Raw genomic sequence first — 19804 nt, forward strand, 5'->3', positions numbered from 1 at the left:
AAAATGGCTTCATTCTTCATAACCTTTAAGTTTTAACCGCTTCATCAACGCTGATAAGAACATCTTCTCTGATATGGCAGAATCATTGTTTCTTCGACACAGAATTTCTTTATTACTGCACGTACAGAATTAACTTATTAAAGAGACATTCTTTCCACAACAAAGGTTTCGTCATTATTGATATAGTGTGTATGAATTTCTCTGAAACATCAAAATACTTCAAAATTTTTGCAGACTTCAGAGAGCAAAGAGGAAAGTATTGATTTGGATTCAATACTGAAGAAATCCTTATTCTCATGGCTTCTATTCTTTCTTTTGCTTCTGTTTTTTCTTTTTCTTTTTGTTTTTCTTCTTTAAAACAGGTTTTCCTGAAAATAGAAGAATATCATCACTCTCATACAATAAAAAATGTATTCAGAAACACAATTATTAGTCTCTTCAGCATATCTGATGGCTATTCAATTGAGACTGGCATTATATAGAGTTTGCAAGTATGCTCAATATTAGCATTAACACTTTATAATGTACCATTTCTCAACATTCATAAGAAAGTGTATAATCATAAATGACATGACATATGAAAACTGTGATGAAACTTGACCTGCATATCTATAGATTATCGGAATGGCAAATTTCCTCTTACTATACCTCTGAAAAAGAGTGTTGGTGGGAAAGTTCCTGGAACTCTATTACAAGCTCTGTGAAATGGAGTAACAACACTGTGATCAATTGGGATCCATAATGAGCTCTCACTTACTGATGTTGTCTTTGGATCTATTTTGTACATATCATGAAGCTTGAAGCGGCCATTACTAAGAAATAAATACAGAAGCAAACAGCATTAGCAATAAACTGTAAACACATTAGTTTAAGAGAAAAAAAAAACAGTTCAAAAAGATACCTTAAATAGTAAGATGCAAGCCAATTCTAGTGGAATACTTTAAATTTTGATTCTGTACGATACAGACCTCTAATTTTAATATGACTGAGCAGTGGACCCATGCAATAAAGCTGGTATCCTATTACGCCATGAAAATACGTAACTGAGAATTTAAACAAACATTTCAAATGACACAAAATACTGAAAATAAACCCCAAACAAATAAAATCAGACACAAAATAAAAATGACACTCTTAACTGTACAACATGAAAATGTTTTGAAATGTAACCCTTTCTGATACATTAAGTAAAATAATAGGGTAATAGGTTTGCTTATCAATAAAACATTACAGAAAAATGGACCAGCTAAATAATAATAAAAAAAATGCTTCCTTACCTTGCACTCTGCCACAGATTAACAAATGCACCCAACTTTGGAGTGTGAGAAAGAATATAACTTCCTGGGTCGAGGTCCACCAAGCCAAGCAGTACATTATACAGTGTTCCCAATATGATGCTGTTAGGACGACCTGTTTGCTGAATAGTTTCCTGAGCTACATCCTGCAGTGAACGGCGTTCAATCATTATGACTTCTGACGTACAGGCATTCACACGTACTGCCAACATATAGTGAATATTGAATTCTATAGACTGTGCACCAGAATTTAATTTATCGATGAATGATCACCGTCGATTTTCACTCCGAATCCACAGACTAACACGTAAATGAGGCAGAACTTGGAACTCATATATTGAGAGAGTATCAATATGAGAACATTCCCAAATCCAGCATTCCACTTAACGAATCACTCCTCAGCTGAGATGAAGCAAAACATTAAAAATTTGGTATCGAGTCTGGTGAATGTCATGTCATTACGAAATGCACCACAAAAAAAAACCCCATGCACTAGGTATAATTTAAAAATTACAAATTAGTATACAGTGAAACCTCGATGCATCGTTTTCAGCGGGGGTGGGAAATAAAAACGATGAATGCGGGAAAACGATAGATGCGGGAAAGCATTAAAAATTTAAAAAAAACAATGTTTCTCTTTCAAAGTTACTTCTTTTTACCAAAAAAGTCTTTAATGGACAACTGGTTTGTCGAAACTTTACGTTTTAGACCAAACAGAACACTTTCCACGTTCAAAATGTTTTCCTCGTCACGTTCACTAATATTAAGCGCATAAAAGAACGACTTCACTTTCGCCAATGCAGCGTGTGCTTCGGCAAAACTCGGCAAAGCTTCGGGCTCGCATTCGTCGTCTTCGTCTTCCTCACCACTCCAACCCCCTTTGCGGACAATAACAGGAAGAATGGAAATACTATTACTGCCGAACTCAACGAAACGTAGCTGTAGAAGACCCTGAACCGCTGGAAACGAGATGAACCAGAAGAATGAAAAGTGCCGCCAGCCTTTCCTTTGTACTTGTAATAAAAGCATTTGTGAAGAAATTCACACTGCACATGCCATCTGGCATCGCTGGAACGAAATATGAGTGCACCCTAATTAAAATCGTAAAATTTCTGACAATGAGCACCGCCATTCACTCCAACTATCACCCCTGCACCGCTGACCCTCATTCCAAAAGAATGTGCTGGTTGGGCGACATAACAGGTTACCACTACTGTGTATTCCAAAAACATTGTGCGTCTTTCGGTATTAATTTATCTCAAAACCCAGCATTTTAAATTCTCAGAAACGATCATTGCGGGAAAATTGTGGGCCGGGACTAAGATTTTTGAACGATCGATGCGATAAAACGATAGTTCGAGGAACGATAGAAGCGGGAAAATGTAACATTATTTTATATGGGATGTATTCGGGACCGAACAAAACGGACGATGCATCCGGGAAAACGATAGTTCCGGGAACGATGGATAGAGGTTTCACTGTAGTCGTAGGGACAATGAAATTCCAGTTAGTTCTGCTTTGAACATATTCTGATATTGATACCATTTGGATACACAATTTAAAGACAAATCAGATTCTCATGATGCCTATTTTTCCAGAAATCATTACTGAATCACAATTGAGTCTTACCGTTCTGCTGGTCAATGCAAGATAAAATCCAATATTTTAATGAAAATAAAAGTAAAAAATCTAAATCTTACATTCCATTAAATATAATAACAGTACTTCTTAAATCGGTGTTTAGTAGTTTTAAGGAGATATTATAAATAACGGCAATATTCCAATAGCACAAAAAAATAACACACCTCTATATAAATCAGTTCCAGGTCTTACATGTAATGAAATCCACTGCTGAGTTAGTTCACTCTGTGTGAAACACTGGGCTCCATATTCAGTCAGATATTCCATTTTTGGAACCACACAAAATCTCTGTAATTTATTATAGTTTATCTGCAATTCAAAACAAATAAAAAAGTATAAAACATCCAATACAATACAGTTTTCAATTTTTACTGTTTATTAACTGTTACTAACAAGATTCAAAGAAGACAAAAAATATTTGTTAGTCTAATACCAACCCTTTTTATCCTTGAAATGCATCACAGAATAGATTAGGCTATTTCAGTGCATACCTGGTTACAACTAACCTCAAACTTTAAGAAAAGTACAAGAAAGTAAAAAACAATTTTGCATTTTATAAAGTGCTATACATTTACCTTATAGCCATCAACTTTACATCTCACCAGAACTTTAATTTCATGACTGGCGCAATTTCCTTTCAGAAAATCTTCCTTCCGATCATCTGGATGACCTTCATCCTTACTCAGTTTCCATAACCTGTACGACACATTAAAGCCAGGAGTCGAGACATTCAATCCTGCAACCTTCATCGCATCCTGTGCCTCCGCGTCTACATCTATCAGCTTCTGAGCAGAACCGGGTTCATTAGCGGGAAACTCTTGATCTATTCTCGTACTCTTATTAATACTCCAACTTTCTACATGCTCTTCTTCAGGCCTCACAGTGTCATGCGACATTTTATTTGCGACTTCTGAATCCAATGTGTAATCTTTACTGTCAAAACAACCGGACAGTCTTACATTTTTTAACGATTTCTCCAAATCATTACCATCAAATGTCTTACAGGTATCTTCATGCAAATTCTTATTATCTATTTCATATTCTTTGTTTGTAACAAACTGTACTGGTTTGTGACCAAGACTTTGATTAACATACGACATTTTTTCCATTAACCTTGCTTTACTCCTTGTAACTCGAGAATCATCTTCAACATTATTATTTTGTGCACATTTATTTTTTCCGACAGGTGTTTTGGAGTTTCTTTCTGAGTCACTGCAGTCAATGACTAGTCTGTTTTCAGTATCTGTTGACATATCTGACTCGCATTCACTGTGCTTCCTCTTCAAACTATTTACATGCCCATCTGCAGATTCTTTTGTTTCGGCTTTTGAGAAACGTGACTCATCGTCGCTATCCGACGTTTCTATAGTGTTAAAATCTGAAATGTGTTTGCTTTCTGTAAGACCTGTACCTTCCACTTTAAAGTCATCTTTATTACTCTGCAACGTAGTACACATGTCGGCTGTTCCCCTATTTTCCAATCTGAAATAACGAACACATTAAATACATATGCTGTAAAGATGGCGATGTCTTTGTGGAGGCATTGAGGAAAATCAGTCAGCATAGCTAGTCTCTAAGCCAAAATATAAATCACAAGTGCCAATCAGTGATGTTCAATATGTGAAAAATATTCCACTAGATGAAAACAAAACGGCAAATTTACAAGAACCGATAAAGTGATTTGCGGGGACAGACATATGATTTTGAATTAAAAGACACAGATATTACTGTTCTATAGTACGTCCGACTCTGCGCATAGGACGTGGGATGGGGGGGGGGGGGGGGGGGGCTGACTTTTTGGGGATAAACTGTGTTGACTGTTGGAGTTCTCCAGTGTTTTGGCAGATACTGAGGATGGCATATGCCAAAAAGCTGAAGTTATACAAAATATTGAAGTGTTAACGCCCCTCACCCATGAAACAATTTAAACCTGACCACAAGACATAAAACATACCTCACTGGGGAAGGAGAAAAAGAAAATGAAAAATGCCAAATTAAGCACTTTGTCTTACACTTAAAAAAAAGTGAGAAGCATCTGAATATACTGAACAAGCAGGCTGCAAAGAGGCCTTCAGAACACATAAAGGAAGTAAATGAGCGCAAATAAACATGGGACATTTAACAGCGCTATTTATTTCCTCAGTACAGACACCACTTACTGAAAACACTTCTGTTGCCATGTGTTACATATCAATGATTTGACGCCAAATTTATGGAACCACGTATTCTTTTCAACAGTTGTCAAACACTTTGGCGGAAGAGCTTTGTTCACGTACACAACCTTAACAACTTTATTATCTGAAAGAAAGAAAAGCAATAATGCATCAATTTGAAAAGCAGGAGAATTTTATGTGTAGACTATCAAAAACACGTGTTCTTTCTATGCACTAATTTTATTGTATTTGTAGACTCTTTCCTTCTGCTTCTGTTTCAATATTTACAATCACCCATATCTCTAAAGAATTTCAAATTACAACATACGTACAACTTACCAAGCAATCCGATATTGCCCGCATTCTAAGAAGATATTAACATGATGGTCACACTAAAATTTAAGCGCCAGGGATAAAATTATCTTAGGTTCTACACCAACCAGATCCAGTGTCGACTACTTTGCAAGCTGTTCTCTTCTCCACATTCAACAAATGTGAGTGTGAGGAATACCAGGCCCCTTACCATGGCTGAGACCGCACATTATGCTGTAGACCCCTTTGACGAGCCATCGTATCCTACCGCCATGGATTATTAAAGTCAATCTCGTCACTTCTGATACAGGCAAACCCTGGGCAGGTATAACAGATAACTGGATGTATCAACCACCAATGGAAAAATATCTGGGGTCAGAAAATGGTACAAATTAAAATATCTTACCACACTCCTTATATTCCTTTACTATCACTGGTAAGTCCCAAGTTTTTTCAAAATGTGGTGGATGATTATCAGTAATACGCTTCAAAGCACTTGAAGATATCACCACATGAACTCCACCGGCAACAGCAAACGTTTCAGCATTCTTATCTTCACTCACTGTAAATAATAACGAGGACGCATGATAAGAACAGATCGACGTGACTTTCTCTTTATGTGTGTTCTTGGTACAAAGAATTACTGCACACATCTACATAAAGTTTCTGTCTGAGTGGGACACACCTACTGTCCTTGTTTAGAAAAAGATAATTCAATTATTATTCTCCATCACTTTGCACTGCTGAAAGTTTCAGATACGCTTACTGCCTGCATCATTAAGGTACCCTGACTGCCAGGGTGCAATGCGCAACATCCCAGAAGACAGCCATTTTCATTTCCGACAGTATATTTCAACATTTAAGTTCAATTGACACGATAAATACTTTATTATCAGGTCTTACCTGGAATTTTGAAAGTATTTCTTGTGCCATCAGATTCAGGTGGGAATCTTTCCCTCATTCTTGAATAATCAGTAGGAATATGAATTGGATTCTTAAATTTTGGCAGAAAAATAAATGGAATTGAACCCTAAACAGAAAACGAATCATCATTAAATTAAACTCCAAGGATGTGTTGATTCTTAATTTATTTAAGGATGTGAATGAACCTTTCAGGTTAAAGTGGAGGCAATATGATCCTCTGAAACACATCGAGGTCAGTAAAAAACTTCAAGAGTTTCACTGTAATCTGCCGCAAACCACATGTGGCTAGCTCAATTTGTTTGCTCGCCACAATTTTTCAAAACCCCAAAGGGACTTTGTTGACACACTGTATATCAAATGGTAGAATTATCTGTGAATTACAAATTGGAAAGGATAAGGAAGATTGTGATGCCTGGTGACAGATATCCTCAAACGGATTTCTGGATGCTGTCGTAGATATTTTTCATGAAAGAAAATGTGTGTATTGTATACTGTACGTATCATTTTAAATAACGCAAGTGAATATTAATTACAAGGGTTATGACACTAGTCTCTGTAGAACCAGTGACTGTTTCAGATGCCATGTAAAAGAAGTTGACAATTTAGGAAAATGGTGAATCAACGTGTAACGTGACCAACGAGATTAATTTAATTATAAACGTGCGGAAGCTAATTAGGAAGTGGAATGTAAAATTCATGAAAGAGAACACATCATACCACTTCCAGCAGGTTTTCTTCCAGTTTCATAACCACGGGCTTCTTTTTATCAGAATATACTAGCGGCAGGAGTCGTAGAGGCTCGTAATCTGCCGGATATTTTGACGCTCGAGATAGTTGATGCTGAAACAGAATAATGATTCAAAGCAGCCATTAAAAATTAAAATGAGGTCTACTCATAACACACACACACACACACACACACACATATATATATATATATATATATAAACATAAATAAGATTCCAGCTAAAATATTAAAGGTTTCAGAGTGTAAATGGGTCAAAAGAGTTAATAGTTATAGAGAAGTTATTTAAAAAAATTTTGAGCGTAGCAGATGGTATGTCTATTGAATGTATATATTAAGCCAATAATGCAACTTGCATGTAGACACAATTCAAAATATAATAGGAAAGGGCAACCGATACACATTGCTTATGGATATAACAAAAATTTAAAAACTTTTAAGTGGTGTGAGAGTTGAAGAAGGTAATAGAGTAATTATACCTGATGGGTGTAATAAAATAACATACACTGTACACAGTATAATTTTACACTTACTTGCCACATTTCTTCAATATATTTCTTTACATCCGGATTGATCACCAGATATCTGTCTTGGGTCAACGCACACCGCTGCTTAACAAAATGAATGAATTCAAAACGCTCCGCTACCACTTTATCATGAAATGCCTGGGAAACAAAGATCAGTGTCAAAAATATCAACACAGAAATATCATCACGATCAATCAATCAATATATATTCATCACTAAGGATATCACATATAACCACCTGTGCTATACAGTTTATTCACAAAGCAAAAAATCTTTCGAATTCTCTTCACATGGTGGGGGGGGGAGGAATTTTTTTCTGAAGCCTCATAATATACAGAATGTTTTATTTAAAATGCAACCCTTAATGATACACAAGGACTCTTCACGCACAAAATGACAAAAACAATGTCAATATTCAATTCTTGCAGCCCTATCCCGTCACTGCATCTGAAGTAACGCTTCAGACTTGTGTGGCCATAATTTCAGCAGTTTTTGTCACTCAACGACCACTTGTCCTAACTGATATTTCCTCGTCAGGATACGTAATATTCATGCTCCACAAAGAGCAGCAAACAATGGTGATGAAACGTAATGCGTGCACATTTTGCTCGTGAATACACATTTCCACTTGGGCAGCTCTCACACAACTGGCGTGAGCAGTGTCCCAGCAACAATGGCGACCTTTACTAGAGTGTCACTCGAGTCATTTCTGTATCAAAGTGTACAAGTGTTTATGGGATTAATAATACACTGCAGAGATACTTGATATGAAAATGTACATACTTCATACTGTTGTAATTCTTTCTGCTCCAGTGGACTGGGAAATGGTGAATGTTTTTTTGCAAATTTAAACAGTAGCTGCAGGTACATGGCTTGCTGTTCAGCATTTAACGATGACTTCTTGGGATATTTAATTTTTTTTTCATCGCTGTAACATGGAACATATTGTACACCACCTAATCCACCGAGCTGCAAAAAAATTTAAAATCCATATATAAACTAAATTATAAATTGGCATAATACCTCATAATTTACATTTAGTAACAAAAGTAGATACACGACTGTGCATAGTGAACTTTTCTGTGTCAGGGTGTCAGGAGGTACAGTTCACCACCTGAAACATTTGAAGTAGTTCCTTTCAACATGTACACTTCCCTGACACAATATATATTCTCTGTCTGGTTGTCACACTTTGAATTCTTAGGTTTACATGCTAATTCAGATGATAGCTGTAAACCCGTACAAACATTAACTTTACAAATTTGTTCTATTGCAGATATAACAAACTACAAATGGATAGGACTATGCAAATTTGTATAAACAGTCACATTTTTAATAAATATTAATCCTGGTCTCAATTATGTATACACACTACATAACTTCATAAATATGAACATACTTACAGAACTGGGCTTCTTACATCGTTGTACAGAATTTGTAACTTTAAAATGTTCTTGTGAATTGTCACCTCCTTCTTTCTTTGCTTTCCTTTGAGTGCCAACATCATCAGCATCCGAAGACGAATTATCACTGAATACCTGTTGCAAGTTTCCGTGCAATATTTTGTATGTGGAGGAATATTTCTTCAAGTTAACATCATCTATAAAACTTAAGTTTCCCTCTTTTGTTTGTGGGTTGTTCCTGAAATAATATTGCACAAATTGCAATGCATCATGAGACAGAGACAGATATGGGGCATACTGAAGAGGGTAAGGATTGAAACAGTTACAACTTATAAATTGGGGAATAAGCAAGTGATCTGTTACAGGTCAAAAACACACTAGAATAAGTTAACATTTCAAAGGCATTCTTTACCCCACATTCCACTCACACAAATCAAGTACGATAACGTAAACATGAGAGATGGTGTCCTACTCCGTGCAATCAAATATGCTCGTAATACCACATGCAAACAAAAACCACTTACACGAGACTAATTTCAAGGGCCCTTACGTACCATGGCAGCTTAAGAAATTCATCCATTGTCCGTACCGCCAAGAAACAATCAACAACTCTCAAATTATATTTCGTCACATTGAACACAGCTGAGTATCTCCAATTCTATTAGTCGGCAACGATGAGTCGTGCACATTGCCCTGCAACCTGTGTGTGATTCTCAATAAACACAATAGCGAAATGACAGTAGCCCAATCGGTAAGGAAGAAAACTATTCTTCAACCTTCGAAATAACTTCTCCACCACCCATAAAGACAACTAATTTGCCACGAATAATTCGGAAACCCTGATATCATACGAAATCTATGTCTCAGAGGAATTAAATTGTGGGTTGGCACACTGCAAACTATTATACCCCCAAAGGGCAGAAGTAATAAAATGCTCAAATGATTGATAGTGAAAAACTATATAACACATTCATGTCAGAAGCAATATATAAACCTGCAACCAAGTAAATCAAATTCATATGCTTTAAACTTCTATATTAAAGTCTATTGGTGTTTGTGATACAAACATAAAAAAATAAAAATTATATTTTCTTATAATAATAACTGAGCTCTTTCCAGACTTAAGCATTATGTAAATATGAGAATACTTCAGAACCAATTCCTTTACCTTATGTTATGTAAGTCACAAACTTATTTGTCATATTAATATGGTACTGTATGCGTCAGTTTACTTGGCATCTACACTCCATAGCACTGATTCTGGCTTGATTTGTTATGCCTTAGTTTATGCAAGACATTAAAGTAGGTAGTCATCTATTAAATAACATTCTGCACAGTGGTAGTAACTCTATTAGTACACATGCACACTGCATAGGACAGAGAAATATTTTGGATGGTAGTACTCAGAAGAGCACATTACACTAACTTCTGAACCCCCGGTCACCCTTCAGTAAGAAGCCAAGATAAATGAGACACACAATATTTATTTTTTTGTTTCATAAGCAGAATATCTCACAGTTTTTTATATTTGCTTTTATAATTATATGCTCTTTCATAGTTAATAGGCATTATTAACATAAAACATTTATATTCAGGATCTTTCAAATTGAACCACCGCATACACACATTCTTTATTTTTGTGAAAGTAGTGAACAAAACCTTCAGTATACTATATTGATAAAAATAAATTACAGTTAAAGCTGAAAGAATATTCATATGATATGTAGTGGTACATCCAGCTCATCAGAATTAACCATGGGTACTGAACAATATTCATTATCTACAATCCACATGTTAGTTGTCAGAACACTGATGAACCACTCACTCCAAAGTGGTATTCAACCAAATAACTATTAGAAATAGTATATGATGGCTTTGACATAGAATGCAACTCCCCAAATATATTTTTGCACAATCTTGCAATCACAATTAACGGAAGAGGGATTACAGATGATGGACACATTCTACTAAGCAAGTTGGTTTCCCAGCAACAGTTAATGGTGTTCATCCTTGGTATTTATATATATATAAGTCGTAGGCATAGTGACAAAGAAAATATAACCTGAACCTAGCTGATAAAAGGTCAAGAGTAATATTAATAATAATCATCACTATTAGTAATGTTCTACTTTTCATGTAATTGAATTGAAAAGTCAATTTCGCTTCCACTGGAAATTATTATTCTTACTTTAATTACTAATAAAATACACATTATAGTAAAATAGTTATAATAACTGTGTTCTATTGTCATCTGTACAATTAGCAAGGTCTTCTTACCATCCCCACTGCTGATCCATGCTAAATAACTTTACAAAAATCGGTAGTCATGAGTTACTGCTACTGTTGTATTTATTCTACAGCACATCAGTTGGGGTAGCCAAAATATACATAAGTAAACAAAACATTGAAATATTATATGAGAAATCATTTATGCTTTTGAAATTTTTCATTTTCATGGTATTTTAATAATAACGTAGAAAAAAAATCATGTAAACAGACAAATACATAAAATCAATGCCTTCCCATTTCATCCTAAAATAATTTAATAGATGCTGACATACTTCCAAGGCCTATTTTCTTCCTCATTATCACTATGAGATGTTCCCAAAACATTAATTGACTTGTTTCAATGCCAAGTATACTAGACATCAGAGCAAATTTATTTAAGTTATTGTTCAGATGCTACAGCAATATTGGTGTTCTTTAAAAAATGTTCCTGACCCTTAGTGCAAACAAAATTACCAAACTGATTTCCAAGTAATCAAACTTTGATATATTATTACAGTATGACCAGGCGTGTTATGTAAAGAATTAGACAAGACGGAGCACTACATATAAAAAAAAGCACTTCCATAAAATATTAACTAAAATTCTAAAGAGAATTTTCATTAAATCACAGTACATATTCCCTTGGAAAACCATCACACATTATTATGAAAATAATCATGTTTCAATGAATATATTACATTCTGAATATAAAGCCACCTAGTTTAAAAGCAGTATGAGTAAAATAGATGTTATAAAGGTATTTAGTCTTATTAAAAAACTGCTGGCCTTCAGATATACAATAAATTAACCATATTAGTCAGACTTATGATCAAAACTCAATATGATGCATAAACATAGGTCTCCCACCACATAATAGCCAGATTCCAAAAGCATATTTTAAATGTTATTTGAAACAAAAAAAATATATTGCATAAGATTGATTAGTTTTAGTCATTACCACTACCAAATGCTAGTGCAGCAGAAAATCATCACTGCAACTTTCATTCCGACTGTTGTATCAACAGATGCCGCTGTTTGTTTTTCAGGATTATTGGTTAAGTACTTTTCACATTTGTACATTAATATTCTGATATGCATTTTGTGTTTGGATTTTGTTTTTGCTACCGTAGCAGAATATCATCAGCACATTCTACATCACAGAGTTCCACATTCAAACATGTTTTACAATGTGAGGACCTGCGACTGACAAGGTAGGTGATGCGCTTGTTGCTGTTCGGTGAAGCCCACACACAAGTGCATGCCAAATTTCTGCCAAGACTGGTTATATCATGATCACAGATATGGAGGATTTCTGATGGATTTTACCCCTACCTTGTCCAAAAGTTGCAACAAGTTTCACCAGATCACTCCAATTTTACAGATGACAACCACAACTTATCAATTATATTTTGTTCATGGACATGACTGTGACACCCATACATGAAATTTGCTTTCTTGGTCATGAAGTAGTGAAAAGGAATTTCAACAGATTTTTGTTAAAATTAGGGCGTGGAGTGGTGATCAAATATCTTTATGGTCTGCAGTTCATCAGTGCACATTTGACACCCGCTTCTTACATACCTTTTCTCAAGAATAAATCACAGCTTCAGTTACAAAATGTCCCTTTCCACGCCTCAACATTTTAGCAGAGATGTTATAGGATGCTTGAATGCAGATTATCAAGAAATGTGGATAGAAAAAAGATGGATAAATTGTATGGCCAACTAGGTCACCATACTTGACCCCAGTGAACTTACATTATTGGGCTGTATAAACTGCAAGGTGTACCATACTGGCAAGCCAGAAAGAAGGTTAGCAGTTCATTGGGCGTACAAAGCCTCCGATGCAATAAGAAACAAAATGTAAATACATCAAAACATTAGACATTCAATGGAGCTATGCATAGCGGTATTTACCTGAGCGAAAAGGCAGTCATCTCAAAAACTTAATGTAGTTGAAAACGTTTTAGTTGGTGATAATTCAGGCAGAGGTGTTAACGAAAATTTATTTGTACACTCACAGAAGAGTTGAACTTCATTTAGTAATATACTTCAGAAAAAAAAGAAGAAGTTATGAGTAACGTTCATTAGACTTCTCTTCAAGAGACCTATAGGATATGCTCTTGAAGTTTGGCCATTATGTGAAGATACATTCTGTAAACAGGGTGTCCCAAAAGGATGAATACGCATTATAATACAGAATATAATCTTGTGTGTATATGTCTCTTTGAGACTCCTTTATATGAATGTGAACGCACACATACACATTCAAATCCACTAACAAACATAATCATACCTGCACATAAATGTACTTCAAAGCAAGGTAAAGACAGCATTATATTTATTACGTGAAGCAGATAATGTATGTGCCAATATTCCATTATATACATGGTAAATTGCCATTTTACACTTTTTCTGTTTCACAAATTTACATGAAATCCACTGACACAGCCCACTTTCCACTATATAAGACAGTTTTTTTAAACTTATGCAATTCTTCTGCATATCATGGGTTTTTGGACTTCATCTTTCAAAGCATCATTATCATCAATTATGTTTGTGTTAAGATGCACGTGATCTGAGAACTGTGTATTTGTGCAAATCTCTGAAAGAAAATTTCAGTAAATCTCAACTTAGCTTTTACTTAATATTATAATATAATGATAAACTGCATTATACTTTCAGCTATATAAAGAAAATGGTTATAAAGATCAACTAATAAATACATTTGCATAGCTTCAATCTCAGAATTAATGCTTCCTATAAAGAATTATTCTAATTCTGCACTGCACCTCCTAAAAACAAGAGCAGTGTTCTGAATGCATTATATTAGAACTGAACTAATATAAAGAAATGTTGTTTATAATGTGAATGTGATAAAAGTCAGGATAAACAATCCCTGGTGACAAAATAAATATAGGTCGATTCAAATTTAGTCTCCATTTTTCTGGAATTATTATTGCTACACTCAATATCAAAAATAACTTCCCAGAATTCATCCGCTGTACATAGGCCATGTCACGGCTGAACCCCTACATTGCAATGATTATGGTGAGTAAGCTGATATTTTATTTGGCATATTTAATGACCCTGTGAATAGCTCAGATTATAGTGTCAAATGATAGGGAGATTATAAAATAATTAATTAAAAAACAATGTATGAGGAAGCTGTAATGACCTAATATATACTATCCAAACAATTGAATGGAGGGACTGAGGAAAACCATGAGTAACCTCTGTCAGAATAGCCAGTCAAGAGGCTGAGGTCTGAACCTAGGATCATCCAAATATGAAGCAGGACTTGATGAAGGACTCTCGGGCAACAAGCCGCGTTAGGCAGCTGGATGGTGAATAAACCATTTCTTCTGCCAACATTTCGAGAGCCATCTCTCATCCCCACGAAACTGGTCCTATGTAGCAAGTTCCAATCGGTGAGAGCGCTACATAGGACCAGTTTTGTTTCGCAGCTGCCCCGAGGATGAGAGCAGAGATGGCTCTTGAAACGTTGGCGGAAGAAATGGTTCATTCACCATTCAGCCACCTGACGCGGCTTGTTGCCCGAGAGTCTTTCATCGACTTCGGTCGCCGCAAAAGCCTCACTTTATACATGAAGCAGGACTGCTAACAACTTGAATGCCAAGTTCAGTTGACATGCATGATAAACACACACAAAAAGTTCAGGTAGTGACTGGGATTTTAAACAATGTCTATGGAGAAACTAAATCTTACTTTGGTTCTCAAATTTTAGCCCACATCATTTTTAAAACAAATAACTTTAAATACCAATTATGAACTAGTAACAGCTAATATTTAAATAATGATGATGATTATATCAGAGACCATAATGTGAAGGTATTTAAAAGAACGTTTGTACACAAAAATATGAGGAAAGAAAAGAGCATACGAGAAAGCCAGAAATGACGCACGAACAAAACGTAGAAGGGAAAATGTGGAAATATGTACAAGAGCGTGAAATATCTGAAAAACAAAGAAGACAGCCATGTGGTGGACACAAAGCTCAAATGCCACATTAGTGACTGAGAGCATTCCAGTCTCATTTCATCATATGATTCGACTAGTGCCCATCTCTAACCTACAGCATATTAACAAACTCTGCATATGTTACTGTCAATTCAATTCCAGCTGAAGTGCTTAAAAGTGCATAAATGCTTCAGACGTTTTAACGTCCACAAATATGACTTCTGAAACTCAGCGCTGACAGAAACAAGGGGAGTGAGGAAAACCACGTAACCTACAGAAAAATTAGAGGGATGGGAGGAGGAAGTGGCTCTCATTACAGTTTATCAATGAGAAATAATTTTGGTTAATTTTCATAAATAAATATATTAAAACTCTGAATTGTCACTCCGAACTGACCTACAACATAATTTAAAGTGGTACTTAAAAACTACATCAGACAAGTCAAGTCCGACAAACTGAACATATGATGAGTTCAAGATGGGACTTATTGTTCATGATATAACTTGTTCTGTCGCTGTGTACTTAATAATAGCTACTTAAGTAGCTGAAATGTAAATTACAATTACAATCATTATTCAAATATTTCAACGTACATGCATATTGTCATTACTGTATTATTAAAGATGTGTATGTAGATGCTGTGCAAACTTTATTTTAATACCTAATATGGGAAAAATAATGTAAGCACAAGTCATCCATGACATACAGTTATAACTAGGAATTACCTTGTTTGTTCCTTTGAAAGTAGCCAGTGGTATAAAAAGAATATCCCAGTCAGTTTATTTCTGCAATAAAACAATGCAGCCGCAAAAAGCTCATTGCTAGTACAGGAGGATTAATCTGCAGTTGAAACAGTTTCTGACTTTTGCCATACGCCTGTACTACGGTAAGAAAGTCCTCAATTTTTATATGTGAAAATATGTGCTGTGATTTTCAGTATATCGAAGTATCACAATACAGCTCACTCTCATCCTGAATTATTATGTAATGTTAGTGATGTATATAACCCAGTAAAAATATCTCCTCTGTCAAACAAAATAAAATATATGTAGACACAAAAATGTTGGCAGCTCACACAATGATCTAAGTAACACAAGTAAGATACAAAATGAAAAAAAGCAATCGATATGTTAGTCTTCCACTAAATATGAACAATAGATAACACCCATTCACACGTAATGTCAACAGGATTTCAGTCAATACAGCCACACTTATCAAACAAAAATACCACAAAGCGATAATCACAATAACAATGCCAATATGGCACTACCATCTTTTATTTTGTTCAGAATATGCACCAGCTCACAAAAGTTGTTGAAATGGACGATTTGCTTCACCTTTTCACAAGGCTACAAACTGGTTAACATCGCAAACACGAAACCGTTTAATAAACCAAAATATGAAAACTGGCTAAAATGCCAATATTTCATATGCATATTAAAAGTTTCTTTTTTTGGTTTACTCACAATCCTTGCTCAAAAATAATATACGATGTCTTTTGTTGCCTAGAAGGCTAAACCACCACCACTACCTTCGGGCACTGAATCCTCTTGTGCCATCTGGTCCCTTGGGAAGACGGACTATGTTCGACATTTCAGATGTTCTTAAAACTTCCATTTTTGTTTGAATTTTACTAATCCTGCAAAGGTCATAAAAGTAAAATAACAAAAGGAAGTTTCTATTAATATAATCAATACAAAACATACTCACTTTCAGGATGAAGGCAGCCCAGAAAGTGTTCGTTGTTACATCACTAAACTCAAACGTACTTCTACACCAAGAATTCATTTTCATCAGGTTTCCGTATCGTCACATCAATTATGAAACTATTGCGACATCTGTACGTCACATTGATAAAGAATGCCTCGCTATACACTAATCAGACTTCGAGTATTACAACGTGGTTTCATACTTATTATATTTAAAGAAGTATATACAGACGTGAAAACACGATAGTCTGGCACGTCAAGCAACTCTGTCAGTCATAATGTAGTAAATGGTTTTATACACATCCAATAAATTAACAAGTTACAAAAAATTATTATTAAGGCGACCACATCATAGAGGATTGGATGGGTCGGGAATGTAGCATGCATGTGGGAGATGAGAAATGCATTCTGGTTCGAAAAACCTGAGAGGAAGAGACCGTTCACTAGAAATAAGAGTAAACGGAAGGATATTAACATGGATCTTGAGGAAACAGGGTGGAGTGCATTCATCTGGCTCAGAACAGTCACCAGGGGCAGGCTCTCATGTACACGGCAGTGACCCTTTAAGTCCCGCAAAGGGCAGCTGGGTAGCTATCAGCTTCTGAAGGACTCTGCTCCACAGAATAAGTTCATTATGAAAAATGAGAGAAAAAAATGTGCACAGACAACTGGCAATGGACAATAAATACCCTTGGCCCAAACAAGTATACGGAAGATAATGCAGCTACAAGCTTAAACTAATGACAGATACATATTACACACAATATCACGATTCGTATTATGATGATGTGCAAAACTGTAGTCACAACAATTTTTCAATACTTTAAAATTTGTATTTCTTACCTATCATTAGTCGCTATTTGTAACTGTTCTTCTGGGCTTCGTGCTTCACCTAGAATTCTTAGCCTAGCTTCGGCATACTCTTGCTCTCTCTGAAACAAATTCCAGAATAAATATTTATCATCAACTCAATATTGACCAGTTTTATCTCCTCCAGTACACACTGTAATTTAACTTCAATTTATGCGATTAACGCATCATATAGCAGCAACATTGGTTTCTAAATGTATGGGTTGGAAAGACGCCTCGTGCGGGTCACGAAGTTAAAAAGAATAATGACAACTTGCTTTATCTTACAAATATGTAACAGAAGGCAAATTCAATATACATTAAAAAGATATTACAAAGACACACTGTTGAACCTGTTATTGTCTGTCACTGGGTCGCTGACTCGTTTCTCAGAAAATCAACTGCATAATTATCTCACCCTAAACTCAATTTAAATTTCTTCATATTTCTAAAAATGTTTCCTTGCACCCAAAATGTGCATAGCATAACATAATTTTTCCTTTATACTTATTTAATTTTGTCTTCAACCTTTTACTTACTGGATAATTAATGGGATAATATTGTCAAATTAGAACAGAATTTTCAAAGCTGAATTCTTCATGTAAGCAATAAATGTGCTGTACACCTGGCCACACCCACACGCAACCACGACAGCCTCCGCGGTGAATCGATGTTCTAGAATGAACCTTCAAACAAACCAGCAACAGCAACATGCAGATGTCATGTTGTCTATGGACCTCAGAAAGTCAAACCACCAAGAGACGATTCTTCTTCAGTGACCTTCTTGTTCTTTGCTGAAACCACCTTTGACCCCCCCCCCCACACGCACGCACGCACGCACGCGCACGCACACGCACGCACACGCGCGCGCGCGCACGCACACACACACACACACACACACACACACGCGCGCGCGCAAGATGCTACCTAAACACGACAGCAAAGCAGGCAGTATCCTGATGTGTGACATCGCCCACTTCCTCCAGCAGATAAATGATGACCTAAACTTAAGTACAGCATCCCCTGCAAGTGTACGAAGGTATACACCGAACAGACTGGTTGTTCTGCTGAAACCAGCGTCAAGGAGCATCGTGGCCATGTCCGATTCTTCCACCAAGATAAGTCACACGTGACTGAATACAGCATCGACAAGGTCCACTAAATCCCAGTGTCCAGGGCAAGGAATCGAGATGCATCAACAGGACCATCACTAAGTCACAGAGCTGAAGCGCCACCGTAAAAACATCAACAGAGAGAACACCTCCTCCCTGACCATGAAACCCTCTTATCCGTACCCTGGAATAATGGATGATAATGGCTCTTTCCCATTGGCATGGATACAGCTATGCAGCCCCTCCCCATCAAGTGGCTCTGACTGGACCATCATCCTGGTTTGACCCTTCTCCCAACATTTCATAAACCATATCCACTTCCAAACTCCCTTTACTTCACCACCATTAAGATGGAGGAGGCATGTTCCTGCAAAATTGCGTGCATCAAATCAATCCATAGCAGTACTAATTTAAAAATTCAATAAATGAACAGTTAATTACCTTGTAAATGTTACTGAAGATACCAATACCTCAGAGGACCTAATATTTTGCTGATATACTTCACTTAGTTTTCTCATATAAATGTCCTCACCATAGTACATGAATCTACTTTTAGACACGGCGATCCCAATGTTATCACTGGGAGGGTTTTACTTACTAGATCCAACATAATCCATTCTTACATACCTCATGTAACTTATATCCATAATGTAAATATGTAATAACTAACTTCTGTGAATGTCTGTGTGAATGTACTGAAACTGCACCATCCATAACCTCAATCTTGCTACTATAATTTATTACATGTCAAATACCGTGATTAGAAATGTTCGAAATATCTTATATCAAAAGACCGGAATGATAATTAAAATAACAGCATTTGTCTCTTATTAAATTAAAGAGATTCTCCCACTGAATGCAAAATGAGAAACATATTTCAACTCTA

The 19804-nt window shown here is 35.9% G+C and overlaps 3 protein-coding genes across 6 annotated transcripts in view; all 3 read right to left on the reverse strand.

Annotated features, from left to right (window-relative positions):
• The window catches only part of LOC110836226 (putative serine hydrolase), a 38219-nt gene that overhangs the window by 18276 nt on the left and 139 nt on the right, over positions 1-19804 (reverse strand). The gene's annotated exons all lie outside the window — the stretch shown is intronic.
• Positions 86-19530, reverse strand: LOC110836222 (little elongation complex subunit 2). Of its 4 annotated transcripts, none has more exons than XM_087342438.1 (13): positions 19360-19530; positions 9001-9238; positions 8381-8566; positions 7604-7735; positions 7043-7165; positions 6305-6431; positions 5808-5963; positions 5096-5234; positions 3512-4418; positions 3101-3245; positions 1278-1497; positions 649-812; positions 86-368 (listed from the first exon to the last, which is right to left on the reverse strand). In XM_087342438.1, exons 1-13 carry the CDS (start codon positions 19458-19460, stop codon positions 304-306), a joined length of 2703 nt encoding a protein of 900 aa, XP_087198564.1. In that variant the 5' UTR covers positions 19461-19530; the 3' UTR covers positions 86-303. The 4 variants fall into 4 exon arrangements, with proteins under 4 accessions (XP_087198564.1, XP_087198566.1, XP_087198565.1 ...); XM_087342440.1 differs by lacking the exon at positions 19360-19530 and adding an exon at positions 9555-9711; XM_087342439.1 differs by lacking the exon at positions 19360-19530 and adding an exon at positions 9525-9688.
• On the reverse strand, positions 10465-19799 carry LOC147874977 (SUZ RNA-binding domain-containing-like). The gene is made up of 3 exons (XM_087342471.1): positions 19546-19799; positions 17801-17889; positions 10465-16887 (listed from the first exon to the last, which is right to left on the reverse strand). Exons 1-3 carry the CDS (start codon positions 19630-19632, stop codon positions 16776-16778), a joined length of 288 nt encoding a protein of 95 aa, XP_087198597.1. The 5' UTR covers positions 19633-19799; the 3' UTR covers positions 10465-16775.

Source organism: Zootermopsis nevadensis, unplaced genomic scaffold, assembly GCF_977971745.1.
Source record: "Zootermopsis nevadensis isolate Lab colony 2312 unplaced genomic scaffold, Znev_1.0 Znev_ptg000003l, whole genome shotgun sequence".
Lineage (NCBI taxonomy): Eukaryota > Metazoa > Arthropoda > Insecta > Blattodea > Termopsidae > Zootermopsis > Zootermopsis nevadensis.

Excerpts from the sequence above, each read along its gene's own strand:
- LOC110836222 (XM_087342438.1), bottom strand. The coding sequence starts at position 19,460 with ATGTACTATGGTGAGGACATTTATATGAGAAAACTAAGTGAAGTATAT. Across the intron at positions 8,567-9,000 it reads GATGTAAGAAGCCCAGTTCT|CTCGGTGGATTAGGTGGTGT; the intron begins GTAAGTATGTTC and ends ATTTTTTTGCAG. Across the intron at positions 3,246-3,511 it reads GTAAAGTTGATGGCTATAAG|ATAAACTATAATAAATTACA; the intron begins GTAAATGTATAG and ends TTTGAATTGCAG.
- LOC147874977 (XM_087342471.1), bottom strand. The coding sequence starts at position 19,632 with ATGGATGGTGCAGTTTCAGTACATTCACACAGACATTCACAGAAGTTA. Across the intron at positions 17,890-19,545 it reads ATGGATATAAGTTACATGAG|AGAGAGCAAGAGTATGCCGA; the intron begins GTATGTAAGAAT and ends AATTTGTTTCAG. Across the intron at positions 16,888-17,800 it reads CAAATAGCGACTAATGATAG|GATTAGTAAAATTCAAACAA; the intron begins GTAAGAAATACA and ends TGACCTTTGCAG.